This window comes from Oryzias melastigma, linkage group LG16 (genome assembly GCF_002922805.2).
Source record: "Oryzias melastigma strain HK-1 linkage group LG16, ASM292280v2, whole genome shotgun sequence".
NCBI classification, from domain to species: domain Eukaryota; kingdom Metazoa; phylum Chordata; class Actinopteri; order Beloniformes; family Adrianichthyidae; genus Oryzias; species Oryzias melastigma.
Window position 1 is genome coordinate 21,173,179 of NC_050527.1, and position 26,967 is coordinate 21,200,145.

The 26,967-nt window shown below is 39.7% G+C and overlaps 1 protein-coding gene across 23 annotated transcripts in view; it reads right to left on the bottom strand.

The window, feature by feature from the left end:
- rims2a (regulating synaptic membrane exocytosis 2a) overlaps positions 1–26,967 on the bottom strand; it is a 206,111-nt gene that overhangs the window by 95,422 nt on the left and 83,722 nt on the right. For 14 of the 23 annotated variants that reach the window (XM_036216125.1, XM_036216124.1, XM_036216117.1 and 11 more), the window contains 5 exons: positions 22,393–23,321; positions 8,504–8,715; positions 6,163–6,282; positions 913–1,012; positions 675–798 (listed from right to left, as the gene is read on the bottom strand). In XM_036216125.1, the coding sequence (XP_036072018.1) occupies positions 675–798; positions 913–1,012; positions 6,163–6,282; positions 8,504–8,715; positions 22,393–23,321 (1,485 nt within the window). Of the gene's footprint in view, positions 1–674; positions 799–912; positions 1,013–6,162; positions 6,283–8,503; positions 8,716–8,938; positions 9,007–22,392; positions 23,322–26,967 lie in introns of all 23 variants that reach the window. The other 9 variants (XM_036216126.1, XM_036216130.1, XM_036216128.1 and 6 more) reach the window with 1 other exon arrangement.

A 26,967-nucleotide genomic window follows, 5' to 3' on the forward strand; every position in this document is an offset into this window, starting at 1 on the left:
TGCTCGCCTTTTTTTGTTTCATTAGTAATGCTCGTTGGGATTTTAAGTTAGTGGAAGAGAGTGTTAACAGGGAACTCTCAGTGACAGGGATGGGGAAGGGGGCGGAGTTGCTCTCCCCACAACTTTTTCCAAGAAAACAACAGTTTTTTTTTTTTAATTATAGCTAAAATTGCATAATCATAATTAAGAGGCCACTGGAAAAACGTTGAAAATAGATCAAAAGATGATCAGAACGGGACTTGAAGTCATAATTGCACCGAGCAGCTCCTAGAACATAGAAACCACCATCAGCGTCTAGGTTTTGGAGTCTATCTGTAGTCCAAGTATATACCAAGCATGCATCAGCCCAGAGCCTAACCGCCAAATTTTATGAACGTATGCACATTTTTCAAATACATTTTCACTAAAATCTCTCCATAATGAACCACATTTAATGATATACAGTGAAATATTCTGAAAAAAGACACTCCATTTATTTTGCAAACTGTTCTATCAGTAATAGTTCTATGTTTTGGAGGCTAGTAGTTCATATAAAGAGCTTTGCCCTCTATGCTACATTACAAACGATACACTTCATTCTCTTTTTGTGTACAAGCCAGGTGTTCGGGGTGTTGTACTCCAATACAGTACTCCTGTCACAGAGGTGTGTTCCAATGAAACCGGTGTGTTCTCACCCTATAGGCCGTGACACCACCAGCTCCACCTGTGGCTCCGGCTTCGATTCTAGGATAATATTGTAAACTTCTTTAAATGTTGCTCCTTGTAAGAGCTTGCCGTTCCATTCCAGCACCTGATCTCCTGTGGAAAAAAAAAAAACGTTAACCAGTAGACCCAAGAAAAGCAGTAAGAACAAGCCAAAACGAGTCCGTTATCCTCATGATGATCCTCAGTGTGGGCGGGTTTTTACCGTACCTGGTCTAAGGTGTCCCACAGTATCTGCTAGACTTCCTTTCCTCACTTTAGTGATGAAAGCACAAAGCCTGCCAGATTCTGTCATCTTGCCTCCCACCACCTGAAGGAGCAGAGAGGTGCAGCAAAAAATGAGTGTTCTGTCCCGGTGCAGATCCAGATGAGCATGCTGTCACAGCTGTTTCACATTAGAGGAGCAGAAAATGCAGCACGAGCGCTGCAGCTTTTCCTCCAAGTGTCCTCATGATGACACAGCTTTGGCTTTTGCCTGTGAGGTATGAGTCCTCAGTAAAAGTAGGGAGAGTGTCTGAGGTAAAAGTGAACCCATGCTTTTTTTGTCCTTGCTTTCACTCGCCTCCCCAGAGAGGCACTCTGGTGAGGCTCTGTAACAGCGCTTCGCCGTGGGGCTAGAGCTGTACTGTACTGTCCTGAGCTGCTGTACTCCACTGCGCTCAACTTATATTAGCATCATACAAATAAAAATCGCTCTTAATGGCAGCTGAACGCCAGCATACAAAAGGGTTAGGAGAAGTCTGGTAAATGAAATGGCTTTATGTAACCGGCAGCAGCCAGAGAGGGAGGCTGGTAGGAGAGATGAGAGAGAAAGACAGTGAAGTGAAGGCAAAGCTGGCAGCCTGACTGATGGACTGACTGGCTGCCTTGCCGAGTTGGTTGGCTGCTGCTGCTGAGCAGACAGAAATGCACAGAAGCATGGACACAAACATGCCATTTCAGGAGGCTCATTCAATCAGTAATGATTTTTCCCCATCTTGCCGCCTTCCTCTTTTCTCCTCGTGAAAGGCTTTAAGCAACCGTGCAAAGTGAAGCGGAATGCCAACAGCCACGAAAGCTAAATGACCTGCTTTAGCAACATATTAACAGCAACAACAAAAGCTACTTTAATTCCTGACATAATCAGTATAGGATCGATATGGGCAGAGAGCCGTGCAATGAGAGGAGGAAAACCTCAACTGTAAATGTTTTCATAATGACATAAAAAAGGGAAAAATAGATTTTGTAGGGGTGCAACGATTCATTTTAGCTATTTGATTCATATTGTTATTTGGGCTTGTTTTCTACTGATCCAAACCATAAAAGAACCGCATAGCCTTAATTTACCTTTTAAGAAATTTGGATTTGCATTCATGACCTTCGTTTTTTTTAACAATAAATATGAATTTTGTCTATTTTTTGGAATGAACGAAAGCAAAAATATAAAAAGAACCTAGCTTCTCTCAAAATGTGATTTTTTTAACTTATTTTCAAAATAAAAAAAAATGCTTTGTGCCGAACAGGATCATCTCAGTGCAGTTCTGGCAGCTAGTAACCAATGTTGTTCAGCACAAGATAATATGTGCTTTTAACTCATAAAACATCAAACTTTCTACAAAAATTTTGCTTTGCATATAAAATCTGTTCATTCTGGAGGTAGAGTTGATCAAACAAGACGTCTTCAGGTCAACAGGATGTAAAAACCTACATAGTTTATCATCTATGTGAACCTCAGCATCAATTTAGAAATGTAACTAACCTAAATTAAATAAATGCTAATTAAGCAATCCTTACTTAAAAAAATGCTATTTCTTTCTTTTTCTTTCTAACAAATTTTGCTTAATTTACTGTTGGCATCATAAAAGTTCCATTCAAAATAAAATACAATCGGATCCTCCTGTTGCAGCAGATTTACTTAAACTAAGAATTAGAAAAAGTCAAACATGACATTTTCCATCATTGTGACTTTGGTAACTTTTTTCTTCCTAATTAACATTGGTGGAAATTCACATTTTCTTATGCAATACATATAATTGCAATTAAATTTGCCGTCTCTTAACAGCAACTAGAGCACTGCTGTGCAGTAGCAGCAGATAAGAATATGTGCTTTGAATGTATTCTAATAATAGTAGATTAAAGTTTTGCCATCATTATCTGACATGTTAAATATCTAAACACAAATGTCAAAGCCTAATAAACACTAAAACAAACGAACCAAAATAAAAATAACATTGTTTATTCAAATTAGTTGCATTTTTCCTCAAAGTCAAAGAGCCACAATGGAGGGACAAAAGAGCCCCATGTGGCTCCAGAGCCTCAGGTTGCAGACCCCTGGTTTAGGATATATGTATATATATATATATATATATATATATATATATATATAGGATATAGGATATAAATCGATTAAACAATTAAATCAATTGCTGTATTATCCGAGCAAATGTGGCAGTTTTTTTTATAGTTAAGCCAGAGGTACAACTTATACTCAGGAGTGCCTTATATGTTTTTTTATTTTTTTAAACATAAATAAGCTCATATATTTGTTATTTTACCACTAACAAGTGGCTGCCCTTTAGCGGTTGTCCCCACAGACAACCACAAGAAGGCGCTGTATGTGTATATCAGTATTTGCCACTGACAATGCCAGAAGAAGAAGTGTCATCCAAGATAAACATGGAAGAGAATCTGGTTGTTTTCCTCTTAAACTTTGATATTTTTCGTATTCTTATCAAAACTTTTTTATTCTTGGTTTTATTTTTTGTGCCCCCTGACTAATCCAAAACAGAAAGTCATGAGTGTCGAAAAAGAGTCAGTAGATGCGACTTTGACGAATTATACTCCGATGTGACTCATACTGCGGTTCAACTTATACTCTGGTGCAACTTATACTGTGGTGCAACTTATACTGTGGTGCAACTTATACTCTGGTGCGACTTATACTCTGGTGCGATTTATACTCTGGTGCGACTTATACTGCTGTGCGATTTATACTCTGGTGCGACTTATACTGTGGTGCGATTTATACTCTGGTGCGACTTATACTGTGGTGCGATTTATACTCTGGTGCAACTTATACTGTGGTGCAACTTATACTCTGGTGCGACTTATACTGCGGTGTGACTTATACTCTGGTGCGACTTATACTCTGGTGCGACTTATACTGTGGTGCGATTTATACTCTGGGGCGACTTATACTGCTGTGCGACTTATACTCTGGTGCGACTTTTACTGTGGTGCAACTTATACTCCGGTGCAACTTATACTCCATTGCGACTTATACTGCGGTGCGACTTATACTCCAGTGCGACTCATATGTGCGACTTATACTCCAGAGCGACTCATACTCCGGTGCGACCTATACCGCGGTGCGACTTATACTCTGGTGTGACCTTTATATTGTTTTTTTCTTTTTGATTAGGCATTTTTTGCTCCTGCAATTTATGTTCTGGTGCAACTTATACTCCGGAATATACAGCACCCCAATTATACCCCAATCATTCAGTCAAAAGGTGGACAACAACGGTCCTTCCCCCAAGTTGTAAGGATTCCTCTTAGCAGCTCAAGCATCTTATTTGGGTAGTTAAAGCTCAAAATGAAAAGTCTATAACAGAATAGAGTACTATCATCCATCGCTCTGTGCACACATAAAGACACAACAAAAAACCAGCTCAAAAACACGATCTCTCAAAAAGTCCTGAATCTGTCCTAATGTTTATACCTGGTGGATCAAGATAAATCCCCTCAGCTGGTTCTTCTCAATGTAGATTCAGAGATCCTCCCTTAAGTCCCTCAAGGAGTTCTTTAACACAGGCTCTGTTTATGTTGCTTGTGTTTAGAAACTTACTCCGTCTCACTATGTGTAATTAAAGACCTCAGATTGACGTTGGAAGGTAGACCAACATCACTTCAAGCATACACCACAGTCAACTTCCTCCCACCTTCCACTATCACACGGGAGCAAGACTTCAGGATACCAAATGTTTCCTCTTCAGTCAGTTACTCATCCAGACAGCTCCTTCTAAAGATTTAAATTAAAATCATATCAGTCTAGACTAAGTATGTGAAATGTGTTCTCTGTATTGACCCCAGTGGTGAGCTGCTGTCACAAATACACTCAGGAACCAGTTGGTGGTTTAGCCGCCAAATTCAACCCTTAATGTTGAGTGTTGGGAAGGATCGTATTGGGTCCCATTTTTAAAATGACCCAACCTTAGATCTGAACCCATGGCCCAGACCAGTGAGGGTGATCATGCTACCATTAGGCTACTGAGCTGCCTTTAATGGGAAAATCCCATCAGGAGCTGCACAGCGAATCAGCTTTCACTGATTTGGTTTAGCAGTGATTTTTTTTACCAAACACTCTCCCTGACACAACCCTGTGTTTTATCCGGGCTGGGGACCAGCACAGGGAGACCCAGACTTCATCCTCCTTGTGGGTACCGTGTGAAGGGTCTTGCCTAAGGACCCACACTGGAGTAAGCTCATCGCTTCACTGGGAAGCAAACCCTGGTTTCCTATACCTATATCAAATTAACCAGTCATAGTAAATGTTGTTTCCTTCAAGTACAGGTGTAATGAATCACTAGCCACAGTTTGGCCCACATGTGTACAGTAGATCATCCCCCTTTGTCTGTCAACACTGAATGCAATTGTGGTCAAATTCATGTATTGTACACCGTCTTTGTTTTAACATGTATCGAAGTTGCTTCTTGATGGTTTTCAAAGAGTCTGTTAAGCTGAAGCTCCCCCCTCGTGTGGGAGGAGCTTACATCAAAAACTTTTCTCTAACTCATCATGGAGGACGTGGATACTGAGATCAAGTTAATTTATTTTAAAGAGCTGAATAAAAGCATCGGTGTGTTGGGGCAGAGCAGCAACTGTCCTGCAGCCGCTACTCCTGCAACACGGGAAGGCAGTACGGCAAGCCTAAAGGATCAAAAATCACCAGGAAAAGTGGGCGTGGCAGTGCCTCACCTGCACATGGACTATGGATTATAATAATTATTTGAAATATTTAAATGTTCACACAGTTAGTTTCAATACTACAATTAATACAAAAAATAATGAAAGTTTAATTTTAACTTTTTCATTAAGGATTTAATTTGGACATGGGGGGGTGGGGATTGCATATTCAGCATTGTTTTCTCTCAGCTTTGGTAGATTTGGCCTCCAGACATGAAAATGTAATCAGAAACTACATGTTTTTACATTTTTGTTTAGGGTCATATTCCAAAGATGTGTGAGTGTATATTTATGCGTTAAAGTGCTTTTAAAGATTTTCAAAACTGTCATTTAAGGCTTTTATCTTCTTGTTTTTTCGTGTTATTTTATTTTTTTAATTTTTTTTTACTTCTTGATTCAAAAAATGATCCAAACATGAGTTTTATAATCCGTTACACCCCGACCTTCAAGTAAAATGATCAGTTTAACTGTTGGAATGAAGCAAACATGTATAAGACAGAGATGTCATCAACTCACCTTCAGACCAAGCAGAGCTCCTGAGTCACGAGGCACGCTTCCATCTTTCATACGCTTGTTGAGCAAAATACGGCCTATAAGACGATCTCCATCTTTGGATGGCTGCCATGTCACTGGGTGCTACAAGGTCAGAGTAACAACACACCTTTTGTTTAACAACACTTGAACTGCACCAGTCCAGACAAATCAACTACTATCTGTGATGAAAAGGGAGCATACAGTAATAATTCACATGAGGAAGAAAGGTCACACAAACTCTGGTGATGTCAATGGTATTGTCTAAAAGCTTACTTTTTTTTTTTAATTAATAAAATTAATAAAAAAGTTAAAAAATCCAATTTGTCATCCGTCTTACAGAGCTTGTGTTAATCTGCCAGTGTGAGAGTGAAGTGAGCCTCATGCAGCAGTTCATGCAAAATAAAGCAAGCAGCCCCGACACTCCTCAAACCAGCTCTTCAAACAGGAGCAGGAAGACCAGAGTGTGTCTTCACCCAACAAAACACTATCAGGTGGAGTAGTGAGGGCAAAGAAAACAGTAAAAGGGAATGGAATGCTGCAGTAGACTACAGGGTGCTATATCAAAAAATATAGAGATTTAAAACGACAAGACGGACAATACAAAGTACAGCCATGAGACAAGGTGAGAAAACAAACAAAAAGAAAGGAAGGAAAGGGGAAAAAAGAAAAACAAATGTTTTTTTTTTTAAATGCTACTTAAACAAATCCAACCTTCCCTGCTTTGTGTGCTTTATGGTCGTTAAAAGTGAGTGGAAAGTTGGGCAGGGGGCAGGTTTTGTCTGGACTGGGTGATGTGAGACAGGGTAGTGAGGGAGACGGGTCTGAGTTACGCTAGGTTCACACTGGATGCGAAAGGGCCGCAAAGTGCGCGGAGTGGAGTGCGCGCAGCTTCCGTGCTTTCACCAGACGTGCATTTCTCTGCAACGGTCAACAGGCGCTTCTGCTGGAGCTTTTTTTTGTAAGTATATTTTCTACGCCTGAATTTAACACTAGAAGACGGCCCTTTGAACAGGCTAGAACGGTTTTTTGGACATGCGGTTTGTACGTGATGAAACTCTGCTTTTTTCAGCCGTCTTAGGACAACTTCAGACTGTGATAGTAAGGACAATACGGTCATTTTCAGACCGTAATTATCACAGTTCTCAGAGACAGTGAATGCACCGGGACTGAAGTTACCACCTTCATTGATTTGATTGGTCCTACGTGTTGCCCCCGCCCCAACGCACCTCAACAGGGCCAACATTTTTGAAACTGAAATTTTCAGATTCGAAAAGAGAAAAAAAAGATTTGAAACTAAAAAAAAAATTTTCAAATTGAAATTTTGAGTTTTGAAACCTAAAAAACAGAACATTTGAAGCTGAAAATAATACATTTATTTTAGAATAGCAAAAGGTTTTGGACTTTTATTTTGGCCAAACACCAATATTTTTTTTCAATTTGTTTTATTTGGGCTTTCATATATTATTGGCCCCAAAATAGCTCCATATGCCTCTCCTTGTTGTTTATTTACACCAAAAGCCTAGCCCTCTCCCCCACTCCGGAGTCGCCCCACTACGTTGATCTGTGTGAGTTTATGTGTGTCTTTTTTGAGTGTGTGTTTGTTTTCATTTCTACAGTCTGTTTAGATACAAAAACATGATTGCATTTGTCAATTGCTGTGCTTTATTGTAAAAAATTGGTTATATTTTGAAAATAAACCGGATTTTCTCATGCATCTTTACCCAACTTCCTGCCAGAATTGATGCGGATCGCTCGCGCACAAAATAGACCAGACGACCAAACAATCCGCTGCACGGTACAAGCTTTCCGCGGTGGACTACGGCGCTCCACGCCTGGTGTGAACCGCACCATATGTTAACAAGGGCGCCGAATGAAAGCGGCCTCTGTTCCGCGTCCAGTGTGAACCAGGCGTTAGGCTGTTCCTACTGCGCTGGACAGGACCACTGCAGAGCAAGAACACAGTATACGAAGGAGAACGGACGGGCATGCAACCAGGAGAAACCCACAGGTGCCATGACAAACAGAGAGGTGGTGTGTCGGTGCTCTTCAGTTTAAACAACTACTATAAGATGTGTAGCTTCTTGGAGGGAGGGGTGGGAGCAAAACAGCAAGTAGCAAGCAAAGAGAGGGTTCCCAAAAGAATTTTCCAGCAACAAGTGGAGCCAAAAGTAATCGAAAAAACAAAAAAAAAGGAAAACTGTAATAAAAATAAACAAAAAAAATCCCATCTACTTACATTTAGTGACAGAAAGCAAACAAAGACTTAATGGGTTGGTCATAAAATAATAATAATCACAAAATGCAGGCTAGATTGTCTCAGTACCTTCTCACTATGGCTATGCTCCTCGTTTAGGGTAGTGCTACTGCACGTATCAACTCCAGAGTCTTTAACCTGTGGTTCACACCATGCCAAGTCCTCTTCAAATGAGTGTCCCCCAAAGCGCACCATTTTCTTTTGCCTCTCAGATAAGGTGTGTGTCGGCTCAGACATAAATGCCTGCTCAATAGTTTTTCTTTTTCCCCTTTGACTCTCCCCTACAGGTGTGGGATAAAAACAGAAAGAAAAAACAGAAAAAACAACATGCAAAAGTGTAAATAAAACAAATGAAACATGAAATGACAAAAGACACAGGGAGATCGGGGTCTGTGGGGAGACAAAGAGAGGCAGAGAGAGATCGGGGGGAAGGGGGGGTTAAGGGGTAAAGAGAAGGGAGGGGGAGAGGGGGCAGGGGGCTGGGAAGGGCTCCACATGTCTCACCAAAGACAGTGGGGAGGCCTCGTTGCTATGCCATGATGCATGGTCCCACCAATGGCCATCCAAATCTCCTGCAAAGTGAGGTGAGGGTGGGGGGGTGCACATACACGAGAAAGGACAGCAAGAGAGGGACAAGTGAGGACACCACAAGTCACGCATACTGACCCACAGGTACCACATGTAAACTAGACACACAGGCCGGCACTCGCCAAACACTCATTTACTGAGAAACTCTACAGGTGACCATCGACCCTAATGTTCCTGTGGAGAGAGACAGGCAGGTGAGGGAAGTAACACCACACAGATACTGACATGTACTCCAGGTTTTCACACTTACAGTGAGGCAAAAATGTATTTGAACACCCTGTGATTTTGGAAGTCTACACAATCTAAATGATGTCTCTCACAGTGGACATGCACCTAAATCTCAGGTTTCTCTATGATGTCTCAGTGGGAGAACTTACAAAACCACAGGGTGTTCAAATACATATTTACCTCACTCCCAGCTAGCAGAGCCAAGTGAACCTCCCATGGTTCAAAAGTGGGCAGAAAATTTGGGCGACAAATTGGTTTGTCCGCAGTTTCTGTGTTTGTCCACATTAGCTTAGGTGCACACTCGGTGGGTAGGCTCGCTATTCTTACAGCTGCCAGATGGAAAGCAGAGCTCGCTAGCTCAATTCAGTGGTGCTTGTTAGCTCAATACAGTGGAGCATGCTAGCTTACTATAGCGGAGCTCACTAGCTCAATACAGAGGAGCTTGTTAGCTCGCTGTAAAAGAGCTCTCTAGCATGCTACAGAGGCGCTTACTACCTTGATACAGCAGAGCTTACTAGAATGCTACAGAGGACCTTGCTAGCTTGCTACAGCAGTGCTCAATAGCATGCTACAGTGGGTATGTCCGCTACTTAACTACAACAGAGCACGATAGCAGGCTACAGTGGAGCTCGCTAGTATGCTACAGTTGAGCTAAGTAGCAAGCTACAGTGGAGCTAACTAGCATACAACAGTGGAGCTAATTAGCATGCTACAGTGGAGCTCACTAGCATGCTACAGTGGAGCTAACTAGCAAGCTACAGTGGAGCTCACTAGCATGCTACAGTTGAGCTAAGTAGCAAGCTACAGTGGAGCTAACTAGCATGCTACAGTGGAGCTAACTAACATGCTACAGTGGAGCTAACTAGCATGCTACAGTGGAGCTGTCTATCATGGTACAGTGGAGCTAACTAGCATGCTACAGTGGAGCTGTCCACCGAGCAGCTGGCTAGCGTAGCTAGTTAACTCCCCAAATTCCCACTTAAGTCAACGTGGGCAACACAGGTGGGGCCACCACAGAAACTGTGGACAAACCCCATTCGGGACCACATTTTATGCCACTTTTAAACCAAATGGGGCACACTTGGCTTTGATTGCTGTACCATGGTGTGTCAGCCCAGCTTTCAAAACACTGACAAGAAAAAAAAACAGTTTTAAGAGGCAATTACAGAGTAGAAACACTCAGCTGCATGCTCTTATTGTCACTTTAATTGGTCTGACTTATTAAAACAGGGATGTAGAACAGTTGAGTTGTTCTTTCAGTACATTATCGGTGTAGCAATTTCTTTTTAGGGTTATGTTCACTAATTAAATTCATTATAAGCACCTATTTTATTCTGTTTGGTTGTATTGTGAGACAGCTAACCTTTCTAAAAACAATTTAACTCATGTTCCTGTTTCTTGCTGCACAACAAAGTAAAGATTATGGGCAAGAGTCCAAATGAAAAATGCTTGGATACAACATTAATTTTACAATTTTAAAAGCTACCTTTACATTTGTGGTCTTAAGTGTAAAATTAAAAAGAAATTTCATGACATATAATTTACATTTGAACTGTTTCAATAGAAATTAGCCAAAAAAAGCTAAACAAAATGAAAGTCAAATTCAAACCGCCTGACTTTGTAATCCTAGTCTGTGTTAAATAAGTGTATGTATATCCTCTTTAAAGGACATTTAAAGACCCAGAAAAATAAAATGGGTTTTTTTGGGGTGCTTTCAACATGTTTTGGGGCATTTTTTGATGATGGACTTATTTATACAGTGCAATTTCTGAGTTTTTCTTTGTTCAAATTGTTTTAACTCAGGAGCAGACAAAAGCTTTTACCATTGTTAAAAGCTTGTTGGTGTGACAAAGAAAAGTTTCTTGCTCCACTTTAGCTGACAAATAGATCCATGAACCTCACTGTTTTCCTCGTTTGAGCTGGAAACTGGTTCAAATGGCTGGATCGCTGCGATATTGCTCACCATTTCCGTTGCAATGTTCGGTTGAGGGTATCAGAGGTCATAAGCTAGCATCTACACAAAGGGATGCTGGGAAGTCAAAACCCTAATGAAGGGGTGTCAAACTCAACCACACAAGGGGCCAAAATCCAAAACACACTTTAAGTCTCGGGCTGAACAGGATAAACATTTATTGAACACTCTAAAACTACAATTTTTAAAAAAATAGCTTGACTTCAAAATAGCCTAAAAAATTGAAAAAAACCCCAAATTAGTCAAACAGCTAGCATGTAGCTGAAATATTAGCCAAAAGGTCCAAAAAGCTAGCCTAAAAAAAACAATAAAAGACTAAATTAACCAAACAGCTAGCATGTAGCTGAAATATTAGCTAGCCTCCAAAATAGCTTAAAATATTCTTAGTAAATGCCCAAAAGTCTAAAAAGCTATCAAAATGCAAATTTTTTTAACTTTAAAATTTTTTAAAATAATTATGAATAATAAAAAGGCAGGAATATTATTCCAGAATAAATTAACTTAAACCTTAAATAACTTTCTATATTTTACTCTCCATAAAAATATATTTTGTCAAAATTTTACCAGTTAGTAATGAGCGCAATATAACATCGGGTCATTAATAATGATAAAATAAAATGGTCTGGATCGCTGGATGGAATTACCCGGAGGGCCGGATCTGGCCCCCAGGCCTTGACTTTGACACGTGTGATTGATCCATAAGGGACAAACCTCCTATGAGCAGCATCTGCAAACAGATTCAGTCTCGTGGAACTCAGCGATCTCCAAAAGGAGAGGCATAAAAATAGCAAATGCTTTTGAATCTTGAGGTTGTAAGGTTAGAAAGACATAAAAAGAGATGCTTGGTTGAAAGCTTGAGCTAAATATAGTCAGATGGGTTAGGGACAAAGCTGACTACAGAAGATGGACTTTTTCCCCATGAGCCGCCCCTTTTCAGTCTGATTCAAGCATTCAAATTTTCTTCATCTTATTTTTTGGTTTTGTTTTTAACAAAAAAAAAAGTTTATTTTTTGTTAAACCACAATTTTAAATGTAGAAACACTCACCCAAAGCTCCAAAAATGATGCTCTAATTCATCATTTTACTTAGTTAACATGTGTTTTTCCTTTTTTGTCCAACATCCACATTGTTCATCTGAGATTTTGCTTAAGTTTGCTGATTCCTATGCAAATAAAACTGACAACTAACATCTAAAGGGAAGGAAGTATCTTAAATATGTAAAAACTAGGGCTGTAAACTTTAAAGCATTTACACACATGATTAATCAAAAGAATTAACACGTTAATGTGTATTAATGCCAATTAGTCGAAGAAACAGTCCTTCGCTTAAACTCTGCAATTCAGGCTTCCAGTTAAAACATTTCATCAGGTATTATCCTACTTACATCATGGTCACTTACAAAAGAAATAAATATTCAATCGGTTTTAGTACTTTAATCTTGCCAATTGTGTGGTTTAGAAACCCCATTTTCAAAAAAAAAATGATTATATGATCCATGGTCCGGAGCCATATTGTACAAGTAAATTTTACCCGGTAAAACATAGAGATTAATTGCGATTAATCACAACACAAAAATTTGCTTAATCAGATTTTTTTTTTGTAATCGATTGACAGCAGTAATTAAAAAGAAAAGTTCTAAATGTAGAGAGATTTCATACTGTGATTATTTGCAGATAATAAGCGGTCAGCAAGTACTAAGACAAAAAAAATTATAGCGATTAATTGCGATTAATTAGTATTTTTTTTATTGAGTCCCAGCCCTAAAGAAAAAAAAACTGGTCAAATTGCAATCATATTTAAGGTATTTTCTCTTGAAGTCAGCTAATTTCATGTAGAACAAGCCCTTGCTGTCTTAAGGGATGTTTTTTGGTATCTGAGAACATGTGAAGCTCTTTAAACGTTTCCATTTTTGAAGATCCTGTCCATGTTTCTCAGGGCAGTTTGAGACTAATGGAGTTTGTGCACGCTTTTGAAGCTGGCAAAAATTCCTGCTTTCCCAGAAGCTTTATTAGCAGTGGCACACCGCAGTTGGGCACTGATCCCCTGTGTGGTTTTTCTGAGAGCAGGAAACTCATCACAGTCGTAAATTATGAGCATCAGCAGTCTACGCCCAGCCCTGCCGTTCTGCCACGGCTACCGGGCCCCACAAAGTGCTGATTCAAGCTGAAGGCGGAGTGCAGGCGGCGGTGGAGTTCACCACCAGCAGGCTCTCCATCACTCTGACGGCTCAATAAAAACCAGTGTAAACTATTAATTGGATCATTAATTATTGATGCTGTTTTTACTACAATTCAAAGGGTGAGAGGGAAAAAGAGGCTGATGTGAAACCATGTGTGTGTTTAAACATAGTTGCCATGCTGGGTCGGTGACACAGAATCACCTTAAAATCCTGACCTGTAGAAAGTCTAATCAAAGCCACACTAATCCCCCTTATAATGAATGAAAAGCACCAGTAATGTTCTCCAAATAAATAGATCTTCCTCCTAAGGATTTACCGTGAATACACAAACTGTAAACCAAATAGACTCACAGAGGAGCAAAAACGGATCCCAAAGCCAATAATGAGTGCATAACTTAAGCTGTCGCTACACAATGTCCACCTGTCTGTAGTAGTTAGCCAGCCATCCTCTTCTTTTCTGTGTGTTCTGCACTATTATGAGACTGCATGCCAGAGGAATCAATAAAGAGGAAAACACAAGGAGAGGAGCATCACATTAAATCACTGTCCTGCGCTCGCAGACACAAGTCAGGCCCATTTACAGCCTCCTCCTCCCTCGGAGGGCCCTGGAGGCAGCGCAGGTTTGAGGTCATGTCATACAAGCTGCTTAGCCTGCTGCTACACACCGAACGGTGCAGCTGAATCCACAGACCTGAGCGTGCTGACCGGTTCATGCTGTTTCACCAAAAGACGCTTCCTTTTTAATTTGATTAAATTTATCACTGAAGTATCATTAAACAAAAATATACCAAAGTCACGTAAATCCCTTTCATCACTTTCAATTTTTGTTAAAGTCCCACACTGATCGTTTTGTGATTTATGGTAAAATTGTTCCTTTGTTAGGGCTGGGTGGAAGAAATCGATTAATCAATTTGAATCGATTTAAGCTTAATAGATCAATAATCGATTCACAAAAGATATGAATCGATTTAGCACATGAAGCTAAAGTCTGCTAGCTTGATGCTAACGTTCAATAGAATTTCCCATAGGACGGCTAATGCTAACTCTCGGTCGACCAAAACATACATTCGGACTAAATGAACATCTTTATTTACTCACAGGCATTAATTATCTAAATTCTTTTAAGGAAATATTTTTAAAAGTAATTATTTTTGGTCTAAAACTTCTATATCATGATCACCACCTAGTGTCCAAACTGAAACGTCCTCCAGGAGAAGCAGAACAATGTTTACAATGTTAATGAACATTTTTGTTAGAACTTCTCCTTTAGAGAATCCATGTAACACTGGATGATATTAACAATCTCATTATTTCACTGATACATTTACAGTATGTGAACTGGATCAGATTAATATCAATATATTCAATTTACATAGTAGATGTGTATAATTGGGGGCTGCACGGTGGCGCAGTGGTTAGCGCTCCTGCCTCACAGCGAGAAGGCCCCGGTTCAAATACCGGCTGGGACCTTTCTGTGTGGAGTTTGCATGTTCTCCCCGTGCATGCGTGGGTTCTCACCGGGGACTCCGGCTTCCTCCCACCGTCCAAAAACATGCTTCATAGGTTAATTGGTGACTCTAAATTGCCCCTAGGTGTGAATGTGAGAGTGGATGTGTGTGTGATTGAGGCCCTGAGACAGACTGGCGACCTGTCCAGGGTGAACCCCGTCTTTGCCCATCAGTAGCCGGGATAGGCTCCGGCACCCCCGTGACCCCGACAGGGAAGAAGATGGATGGATGTGTATAATTGGCCCTGCGACAGACTGGCGACCTGTCCAGGGTAAACCCCACCTTCGCCCATCGGCAGCCGGGTTAGGCTCCCGCTCCCCCGCGACCCCGAAAGGGATGAAGCGGTCAGGAAAATGGATGAATGAATGAATGTGTATATTTGTCTAAACTTAAAATTGAATTGAATTGAAGAGTCGAAAAAAATCGGAATCGAATCGATTCAGGCTCTTGTGAATCGAATCGAATCATTTCTGGAGCTTATATCCGATACCCAACCCTACTCTTTGTATTAGGATTATGCTGTGTCGTTTTCTAGAAGTGGAAGTATTGCAGTAGAATTTCCCCTCTGAGGTGTGGGCGTGACTGTTGGCGTGGAGATAGCCCATCCCCATTTCCCATCACCCATCTGTTTACACGCTCTCTCGCCAGCCTATCTGCCACCTCCAATATAAAATTACCAGTGCTGTCCATCCGTACAGTTTGACTCCAGATTCCAGGTCATATGAGGAAAACAAAGACGTTCATGGATCTATTGGTCTAAAAACTGGATGTATCAGAATGGAGCAGGGAGCTTGTGACATGCCCAGTATAATCTCTACACAACTGAAATCTTTTTCAAACTGCATTTTCTTTTCCGTATTCACTTGATTCACAATGATTTGAATAAATTAATACTCATTTTGAGCTTAATTTTCTTAATTTATCTCCTCATTATCAAAAAACTCCATAAGAACATATTTTAACAAAACACAGAAGACACTATTTTTATCTTAAACAAATTTTGTGACACTAATTTTTTTTCATAAAAATATCTATAGCCACACATTTACTCTAAATCTTTCTTTTCTTCAAGCTGATCAAGTTCACCAAACAGGTTAAAGGAAACTATGAAATCACTCGTCTTTTCTGCTGTCTTGTTGTTGGGCTAAACTATGGCCTCCACAGTCCTGCGCATGTACCGCCGAACAATTTGCGCCTCCATGTCGTCCCTTAACCATCTCGTCAGGTAGTATCCCTTACATGTCCTAAGGTTGGAACTATAATGTCAAACTTGCAAATCTTTAAACAATTCAATCGGATACAGATTTTAAAAATCCCATTTAAGTCCTTTGCACCGTAACGTGTCCAAATGCATCAATGAAAGAATCGACAGGTCTGCTTGGGTTAAAGTTTGATGATCTTTCCCCTGCAAATCTTCTCAGCCCTGTTTGAGGATCAGCATTTATTATTGCTAAAAATCAAACTGAGATAAAGGTTAAATTTAATGTCAAGAAATATTTTTTTATTTAGCTTCTAAAACTGTGAACTAAAATAGTAAAATAATAATTCAATACCATTTTTAATCTACTGATATACTATTGTTTTTTCCTCATTTATTTCTAAAACACCTTTTTAACCCTTTAACTCCTGAGGCGTTACCCAGGAGGCTTAAACACAAAATCTTTAACATACTGTTACTTTTCACGCCAGCTTTGTCCTTCAGAATCTACTGGAATTATGTGTATCATGTTAACGGTTAAAAAGTTACAGTAAATCAAAGAACATAAACACTGATTATATATATTATTAATGGCCTGATGTTATCTTGCGCTTGTTTCTAACTTGTATATATTTGACAAAATATATTTTTATGGAGAGTAAAAAAAGATTTAAGGTTTAAGTTGATTTATTCTGGAATAATACTCCTGCCTGTTTTTGTACACATTTATGTTAAAAAAATATGCTTTTGAAGTTTTAAAAGTTTACTTTTAGAGTTTTTAATAAATCCTGGATCGTGGATGTTAAAGGGGCCATACCACAAAAAAACAACCTTTTGAGCTTTTAAGTGTATTATACTGTTCATTCCTCTATAAAGACCCCCAAAGCGTTCACGCATTTCTGAGTGATTCTCTAAAAGCCTGCAGCAGCCCCTCTCATACCCACAAGAATGAGCGGGTCGTCACGATCTGACGTAACATCGTGAGACAGCCCCCACCAGGTAGAGTCTGCTCTGCCAGCACCGCCCCCAGTCTGACTCCAACACCCAATTTCTCCATGGAGCTAGTGGTGATCAGCAAAAACGTTCATGTTTTAAATATATGATCATATATATGGATAAATTCACTCTGAAGGGCTTAACAAATTCATGGTATGGCCCCTTTAAAAACAAAAGGCTGATATGGTGCATAAAGTTTTGAAAATTACATCTGTGAAAAGTTTAATTCCTCTTTGGGTTCTACTAGAATCAACTTTTGTGACACATTAATGTAGTGAGGAAGTGTTCCCATAAAGCAGTCTGCTGTCCTTTACTGTGGTTGGAGGTCGGATGTAAGCCGCTTGTCTAAAGAATCTATAAAAATTCAACAGTTTCAGGTAAACAGATGACTGTTTCCCACTTTATTTAAAGCACTACTCGTGTAGCTTGGCTTATGAAAGACAGAAAATACAGCCTGGAAAAGCCACAGCAAACATGCACTCAGCTGCTCCTCAGCAGTGAAACACAGTTACATAACAAAGCAGACCAAGTTATGGACCTGCTCTTTTCATTAATATAAACATTTCTGGACCATCTCAGATAAACATTTTAGGGCTGGTTTCTAAGAAACAACTCTGTAACTTTGTGTCCTCGCTGTAATTCTGTCAACTTTCTCAACAACAACCCTCCACTGTCACTGCATTTATGATGTATTTTCCTAAATTTATTGAGTTTATTGGTTAAGATGTGTTCGTTTTTTTTGTTTGTTTTATGTCCTAGCACTTCAGGGGCCTTCATTAATAAAGAAATTCTGTTTTTTTTTTGTCTTAGGCGAAAATCTTTTAAGAGTTTCCGAATTGGACTTTTAATCGCCCGTGTCAAAGACAAGGCCCGCGGGCCAGAACCGGCCCTCCAGCTTGTTTTATTTTATTGTTATTATTGACCCAATGTCATCTTGGACTCATTTCTGACTTGTATCCCTTTGACAAAATATATTTTTATGGAGAGTCAAATATTGAAAGTTATTTGAGGTTTAAATTGATTTATTCTGGAATAATATTCCTGCTTGTTTTATTCATAATTATGTAAATGTTATGCTTTTAAAGTTATAAAAATTGTCATCCTGCTAGCTTTTTTGGCTATTTTGACATTTACTAAGATTTTTTTAGGCTATTTTGAAGTTTAGCTAATATTTCAGCTATATGCTAGCTGTTTTAGCTAATTTAGGCTTTTTTCATTTTTAGGGGATTTTGGAATTTATCTAAAATTTCAGCTACATGCTAGCTGTTTTGGCTAACCTAAGTTTTTTGTTGTTGTTTTTTTTAGGCTAATTTGGGATTTAGCTAATATTTAAGATGTCTATCAACTTCACAATTTTTAGCGATCGTTTTCAGCTAATAATTTCAGCATTTTCAGCTATCAGCACTAGCATCTTCAGCGGCGAAATGGGCCAAATATTTGGCGATTACTTCTATCTTGTATAAATTTGACAAAATATATTTTTACGGAGAGTAAAATATTGAAAGTTATTTAAGGTTTAAGTTGATTTATTCTGGAATAATATTCCTGGCTGTTTTTATTCATAGTTATGTTAAAAAGTTACATTTCTAAAGTTTTAAAAATTTAGTACAAAGTTCAATAAATGCTGATCCAATTCGGCCCGCCTCCTAAGGTGCATTTTGAATTTTGGCCCCCTATGTGATTGAGTTTGACACTCCTATTTTATAGTTTAAATAAACTTTATAATTCAGCTCAGAAGGAGCTACTTTAGCAGGATTTACTGCACGTCCAGACTCCGGTTACATTTCCAAAAACGCCACAGCGCAGCGACCTAAATGGAAGCTTTGCAGCAAATTTCATTCGGGTGGTGGCAGTCGCATTTTTACATGCTGTGGCGGAATCAAAATTTTACAGCAAATGGAGGATTTTTCTCTAAAAGTTGACATCAGTCAGTGGCTGCCTGGGTACAGTTTGAGTTTGCATGGTGGCAGTTCAGTGATTGGCAGTCACAGGCTGGTGGCAGCTGGAATCACTGACCAGCAGCAGCTCTGACTGGACGATGTGTAAATGTCTCCAGACAGCACCTCTCCATGTCAAGTGACACCTGCTGCCAGTCACCTGGTAGTCTGGGGGTATGGTATATAAAAAGTGGGAAACCTGACTGCCGCCCATCTACATTCATGACCACGCCAACAACTTTCAAAAATCTAGAGCCACCCAGCTGCAGGTAAATCGGCAGATGTGATGGTGGACAGACCCAACAGAGCCGATGGACGTCCCACAGAAGTTGTATTTTTTTCACTCCGTGAACTTCTCTGCTTTTAAGTTTTAATTTTACTAATAGAATTATGTTTTTTTTTTAATTTATGTTGTCCTTATTGTGTTTGTGAAAAATAATAAATGAGGTTTTCGGGAAAAGTTGGATCCAGCTGGATTTCAGGTGTTCTGTTCTGGAATCTGCTCACAGGTCTGTTTTCTCCTGACTGCTCTCTTTCTGCGACGGTGGCGGGTGGGACTTTAGCAATGAAACACCGAAATTCTATAATAGAAGTCCAGGAATTCCTAATGGTGGCCCCATCTGTGTTTGCCAACACTGGCTTGAGTGGGCACTCAGTGGTCTGGCTCGCTGGGCAATGGAGTTTGCTAACTCGCTACGCTGTTCGCAGAGCAGCTTATTAGCTCGCTACGCTTTCCTCCGGGCGGCTGGTTAGCGTAAGGACCTAGACCACAGATGGGGGCCACCATGGAATCCGTGGACAAACCCACCTGGGGCCTTGGGCCCACCAATCCAGCCCAATGTAAGCCATATGGGCCCTCATTTAAATATTTGCTGGGCTGTGACAAGCTGACGATCTCTCTAGTACACTTGTGTCAAAGTCGAGGTCCGGGAGTTGGATCCGGCCCACTGGGTGACTGTGGCCAAATTGAATGTTTATGTCTACTCTTTGGTCACTGAAAACGCCACATGCACAAAGCTGAGCCCCTGATTGGTTGATGCGCTGAGCGCCCAGCCGAAATCCCGCCGCAGCAGATCGCATTTTTACATTGACTTAAAGGGGCGATTACCATGAAAATTCTACTTTTTGAGATTTTAAGTGCATTATACTACATAAAAAACGGTATTTTGATCTGTTCATGGATTCAAGAGTAATCCTCCAATAACCTGCGCTCCCAGCAGCAGCCCCTCCCATACCCACGAAAACGAGCGGGTCCTATCGTGCTGACATCAGCATGATGTGAATCTGTGCCGCCCCCAGACTACAAAGAAAACACACCCACTTTCTCGCCGGAGCATACAGTGATCAAAGCGTTGTAATCTGAGAAGAAGGGACTCATGCACTCACGCGAGAGGTTTAGGTGTTTGTTTAAACTTCCAAAAGAAGAGCCAGCACATCAGAAGTGGTTGGATTTTATCTACGGGAGCGCCACAGACCCACCAGCAACTCTTTGTCTATGACCGCCACTTCACAGATGACGGTTTGATAACCTTGGAATGTATCAAAGTGGATTAAATCTCAGAGCCGGAGCCATTCCTACAATCGAACCGGATGAAGAGGCCAGACCTGTAAGTAAGTTTGGCGTGAATTCACGATTACACTTTTTCTGTTAGCCTACAAACCGACCCGGGCCCCACATCAGAGAATAAAACAGTTATGAAAAAGTTTGGGGATCCCTATTTTAGGTAATATAAAACTTCAGTTGGACATCCACCAGCTCCATTAGGTTTATCTGCAATACATCCGCCATATTACCTACAGCTAGGTACTGTTGAAAAAATTGGAAGGTGGCATGAAGTCTTCTGCCAGCGCGTCTCTATCGCGTTGTGGCAGTTGTATTTGTGACCATAGTTTAACATGAGACACATTTAAACACAATGCAAAAACAGTTAAATGTTTAGGCTACAATTACATCAACACACCTTCACAACACTGACAGTCAAGACAGCATTGAGTTAGACAGAAAACAGCATCGAATCAAGACACGACTGACAGCAAAAATACTTGAAAATCCTGTGAAATCAGTCGCACTCATCACAACACACGTTCACAGTAAAATGGAAGGCAGAGATTCAGGCCTCCACCTCAAAGCCAAGAGAGCTGTGAAAGCAGAGTCATTACAGAACAGAGGCACAACTTTCAAAGAACATGAGGCTCATTATTACAGTTTTAAAACTTTTGGAAATCTTAAGTCAATCCTTTCAATTCAGATTCTGCAGGGTTTATTCCTTATATGCTGCTTAATTAACTTGCATATTTAAAAATAAATAGAAGAATTTAAACATGCAAGCTCAGCCATCTTTAACTAATAATGAGCCATATCGACAATATGTTAAAAATCACGTGGACACACACATAGAGACATGTAAAAATCCTGTTGACAGGAATCACACATTAGAAAAATAAACCAGTTAGATGACTTAAATCAGGAGTGTCAAACTCAGTCGCCAAGGGGCCAAAATCCAAAACACAACTTAGGTTGTGTGTGGAAAAGGAAAAAAAAATATTGAACACTCTAAAACTAAATTTACTAACTAACTTTAAAACCATAATTTTTAACGTATTAATGAACTAGATATATAGCATTACCTGTGATAATGCTAGTGTGAATGCTGTAAGCTGAATGTGGCCGACGAAGATGCTAGTGATGATAGCTGAAGATGCTGAAATTGATAACTAAAAACACTGAAGTTGATAGCTGAAAACGCAGAAGCTGTATATAAATATATATATATATATATATATATATATATGTATATAGGTTAGCCAAAACAGCTAGCATGTAGCTGAAAAAAAATAGTTAAACTTCAAAATAACCTAAAAAAACTGAAAAAAGGCTAAATTAGCCAAAATAACTAGCATGCAAATATTAGCCTAACTCCAAAAACAGCCTAAAAAACTTAAAAAGAAATGCCTAAATTAGCTAAAACAGCTAGCATGTAAATACTAGCCTAACTCCAAAACAGCCTAAAAAACTTAAAGGCTAAAACAGCTAGCATTTAGCTGAATATTAGCTAAATTCCAAAACTGACATAAAAATCTTAGTAAATGCCAAAACAGTCAAAAGAGCTAGCAGAATGCCAATTGTTGTCAAATTTATACTAGTTAGAAATAAGAGCACGATAACATTGGGCCATTAAAAACAATAAAATAAAATGATTTGGAGGGATCCGGCCCCCGGGCCTTGACTTTGACACGTGCTTTGTATTAATGCAAGACAGCAACAACACTCGAGTTACACTAAACATTTCATTAACAGAAATGTCAGGATGAGCACAGACAGCGAACAGGTGCGTGGAGTTCTGCCTCTTACCTTTCTCACTGACTGACTCACTCTCTATCTCCACATCCTCACAGCTCGTGTACTCCGGCGTGGTGGCCAGCTCCTCCTCTGAGCTGCTCAGTGACACCTGCCTCATCTTCCCTCCCTTTTTGGTTTTGTGGGGCTTTGGGGGTGGGGGCCGCACTGACTCTGACTGGTCAGAGCTCAGAGAGTCGTTCCTTAGCATGCTCTCCATCTTCTCCCGTTTGGTCTTGCGGACGGCTGAACTGGGGTCCAGGTGGTGCTGCTGCCTCCTCATGGCGTCTCCACCAAAGTCTCCTCTCCGCAGGTCTGGCCGCTCACCCAGGACAGGACTGCGATGTGGAGTTGGGGGGCTGTGGTTGGAGGTTCTGTGGCTTCCAAGGCTAGGACCCATCGGTCCCGGTGAGGATCGGTCAACGGAGTACGAGCGCTGTCCCACCATGGGCGGCCGGCGCTCGGTGAGATGCTGGCGGGACAGACGGATGGGGCCGGGGTCATCCTGCTCCGTGTAAGCTAGAGAGACATCACTGTGCCGCCGCTCGTGTCTTAGCCGGCCCACTTCGGCGTGCATTCTCATCTGCTCCTCGTAGGGCTGAGGCTTGACAGGATAGCGTGCCAGGTTGGGATCACTGCGATACCGCGCCTGGTATTCCTCCTGCCGCTGCCGCTGGAGGTCATACTCGGTTGGGGGTCCATCTATTTCTTGGTCGAGTGGATATTCCTGTGAGTGCCAGCGGCCGGGCCCCCGCCGGTCTCGGAAGCCCATCCGCATTGCGTCCACGTCTGGATACATGTGTGGGCCTCGGGAGTCTCTATCCCCATAATCGGACGGTGATCTGGGCATGCCGCCGTCTGCCGGGGCATACTGAGGGTGGTTGCCCCCCTCCCTTTGGTCGTATTTTTGGTTTGGATCCCTGGATGCAGATGGACTCTGTTTCCTGAGGATCAAAGAGAAACAAAAAGGTTTCATTAGCCAACCACACTGTTACATGGATATTTTTCATCATGGAGAGTAAAGGTTTGTTAGTTTTGATTTATAATCATTCTTAAAGACCCACTCCTGCTCTGGGTTTTTGGTGCTGGTGATTTTTTTTGGTGATGATGGTCGGAAAATGTTTGGATTTTTTTATTGATCAATGTGGAGGATTTTTTCCTGATTATAATCGTCTGAGTATATTTAGATTTTTGGTACTGATTAATATAAATGATTTGTCTGTGAATGTTTAAAATTTAATTACATCACTGATCTTAAGGATTCTTAATAATAACCTAAATCTGTGATTGTAAGGTATAAATATTTGATATTAAGTCCTGACCAGGATGTTGATAATTCATGTAAAGAAAATGCTACGGTCGAACCGGTATATAAAAATGTAAGATGTTATTTTATGTATTATTACCTGATTGCTTAAAAATCAGATGTTTTTACTCAATTTGTCCTCTGCACAGTATAAGTATCACTCTGTTTACTAAATTATTACCTTAGAAAAGTTACCATGATTATAAAGATATAAAATCCCCCAAAATGTTTAGGATTATTTTATAACAGTCAGGTTTTAGTGATGAAAAACCTTGACGATGTGAATTAATGCATTGATCTTTTATCCACATACATTTTTCATTAGTCACTTTCTCCTTTACTTTTTTATTCCTTTTTCTGTAAAGCAATAATGACGTTTTGGTAAAGAAAAGACTCTGTGAAGCATCCCCTTAATTTTGTACATGACAACTTTCCATACATTTCCAGAGCTTTAATAAATCAAAGCTGCCAGCGACGCTCACAGACCAAGTAACAGTCCTCACTTGTGATTGGAGGATTCACTGGAGAGGACAGGTGGTGGTTGGGGTGGGGTGTTAGTCTGCTGCACAGCACACCTTTGTGATTTGTTAAATATAATGAATGAGAACGCAGCAGCAACAGACATTTAACACCTTATATTATCGACTTACTTTGTAAAACATTTGATTTTTCATTTAGAAGATCAACGTTTTTCTGAATCCCACTGAAGACACATTTAGGGAAGGAAATTTTTTTCTACCTAATTTTTCAAGTCAAGCCCTAAATATTCACAAAAAAGTAAAGTGACATGAAATAAAAATGTTTCTGTTTTATAAATCATAATACTATGACCTCAGAAGAAAGTTAAACCACTCTGCTGGAAAAGATGTACCATCAGATATACAAAAAGAAAACAAGTCATAATTACATCCTCATTTATTTACATTTTCTTTTGGCATCAAATAATGCTCACTTGAAAAGTCAAATAAGAAACTAAATGACAAAGGGCTCATTTGTAAAAATCTGCTTAGACTAGAAGGCAGATTAACAGAAGTAACGATTAAAACAAGTAATTCATTAAAAAAAATAAACTCAAAAATGTTACATAAAAATTTAAAATTTATTTTGATCAACAATACTCAAAAACTAAATAAATAGCATTACTAGCAATAATGCAAGTGTGAATGCTGTAAGCTAATTGTAGCTGCTAAATATACTAGAGCTAATAGCTAAAAATCTGGAAAAATGTGTAAATCAACCAAAAATTGCTAGCATAATGCTAAAATATTAGCACAACTCCAAATAGGCCTAAAAAAATGGAAAAATGTCTAAATTAGCCAAAAACAGCTAGCATGGCGCTAAAATATTAGCACAACTCCAAATAAGCCTAAAAAATTGTAAAATTGTCTAAATGTATAAATGAGCCATTAATCCAGACTCTTAAGAGGTGCAACTCTGATCATAAAAGATCTCTTTGGTCATCCTGCAACCGGGATGTTTGACCTTCCATGTGGCAGAAGATTTCACACCACTAAATGTACAACATTGCGTCATGCCAGAAGCTTCTTTCCTCGGGCTGTGAGGTCTTTAAAAGAAAGAAAAAAGATGAGGATTGTACTACGTTGGGCTGCACTTAAGACTTGCACTTATAGATTTACATGCAAGTAGTAACATATAAAAATTCAAAATAAGTAATAACACATTGATTGACTGACTGATAGGGTTGGGTTAATAAAATCGAATAATTGATTTGAATCAATTTAAGCTTTGTAGATCAATAATAGATTCATAATAATATAGATCTATTTATTACATAGATCTAAAATCCGCTAGCTTGATGCTAAAGTTTAATAGAATTTCCCATAGGCTAATGCTAACACTCGGTCGATGTTAACAAACATTGCTGACTAAATGAACATCTTCATAAACTCACAGACATGAGTTTTCAAAACTCTTTAAAGGAAATTTTTTTCAAAGTAACTATTTGTGGTCTAAAACGAAACGTTTCGATTCAAAAGAGCCCGAATTGATTTGATTCTTTGATTCTTCAATTTAATTTTGAGTTTACACATTTATACACATTTGTGTAGAAATACATTAATAATCTACTATACATTTTAAATATTTACATTAATCCGATCCAGTTCACATACTGTAAATGTATCAGTGAAATAATGAGATTGTTAATATCATCCAGAGTTACATGGATTCTCTAAAGGAGAAGTTCTAACTAAAATGTTAAGATCATTAACATTGGAAACATTGTTCTGCTTCTCCTGGAGGACGTTTCAGTTTGGACACTAGGTGGCGATTGTGCTATAGAAGTACACCAAATTCCAAAAGAAAAAGAAAGTACAAGGAAAAAACGATGTTTTAGACCACAAATAGTTACTTTTAAAAAATATTTCCTTAAAAGAGTTTTGGAAAATTCATGTTTGTAAGTTTATAAAAATGTTCATTTAGACGACAATTTACGTTTATGTCAACGGAGCATTAGCATTAGCCGTCCGATGGGAAATTGCATTAAACATTAGCATTAAGCTAGCGGACTTTAGCTTCTTGTGTCAATCGATCTAAATTTTTATGAATCAATTATAGATTTATTAAGCTTAAATCAATTCAAATCGATTAATGGATTTTATTAACACAGCCCTAGTGCAGACAGAGATAGGTCACTTTCTGCTTGATAAAGCAAGATTTTCCTCTGACGTCAGCCTCCAAACACATGAACACTGTTGTGTGTAATTGAAGCAAAGCATTTATGTGTTCCTGACACACTTCATCCATAAAGTGAGCCCTTCCGTGTCTACTTTAGTGGTCAGATGAGTCTGAGACTGTGGGTTACACAGCAGCTGCTGCAGAAATGCTAACCCTCTGCACTGAAGACGCGCTCAGGCCTTCAGGCTAAAGTCCTCTCTGAGATGTTGAACAGCAGCAAACATTAACAAACTGCTTTGTGACAAGCTCTAACTGGTTCTGGCACAAGTATCACATTTCCCTGCTTCCATTTAGCCTCGTGTCCTTACTGTCCAAACAAAAGCATGGCTTTGACAGCCTACACTGCATCAAAACAACTGCCCTGTTACATGATGCTGTTCAACACAGTGGATTTTTCCAAGTTCTTACAGATGATTCTGCCTCGAAAATTAGGTTCAACCTTTTTAAGCAAGAAAAAAGGAAAAGCCAGCAATAAAGAACAGCCAACGTCACTTAACCTCATGATGCTGCTGGTGTGCATTCAGCATCCCAGCAGCCAGTCAGGCCCAGGCACGAAGCCTGCTGCTGCTGGGATGAGTCACAATTTA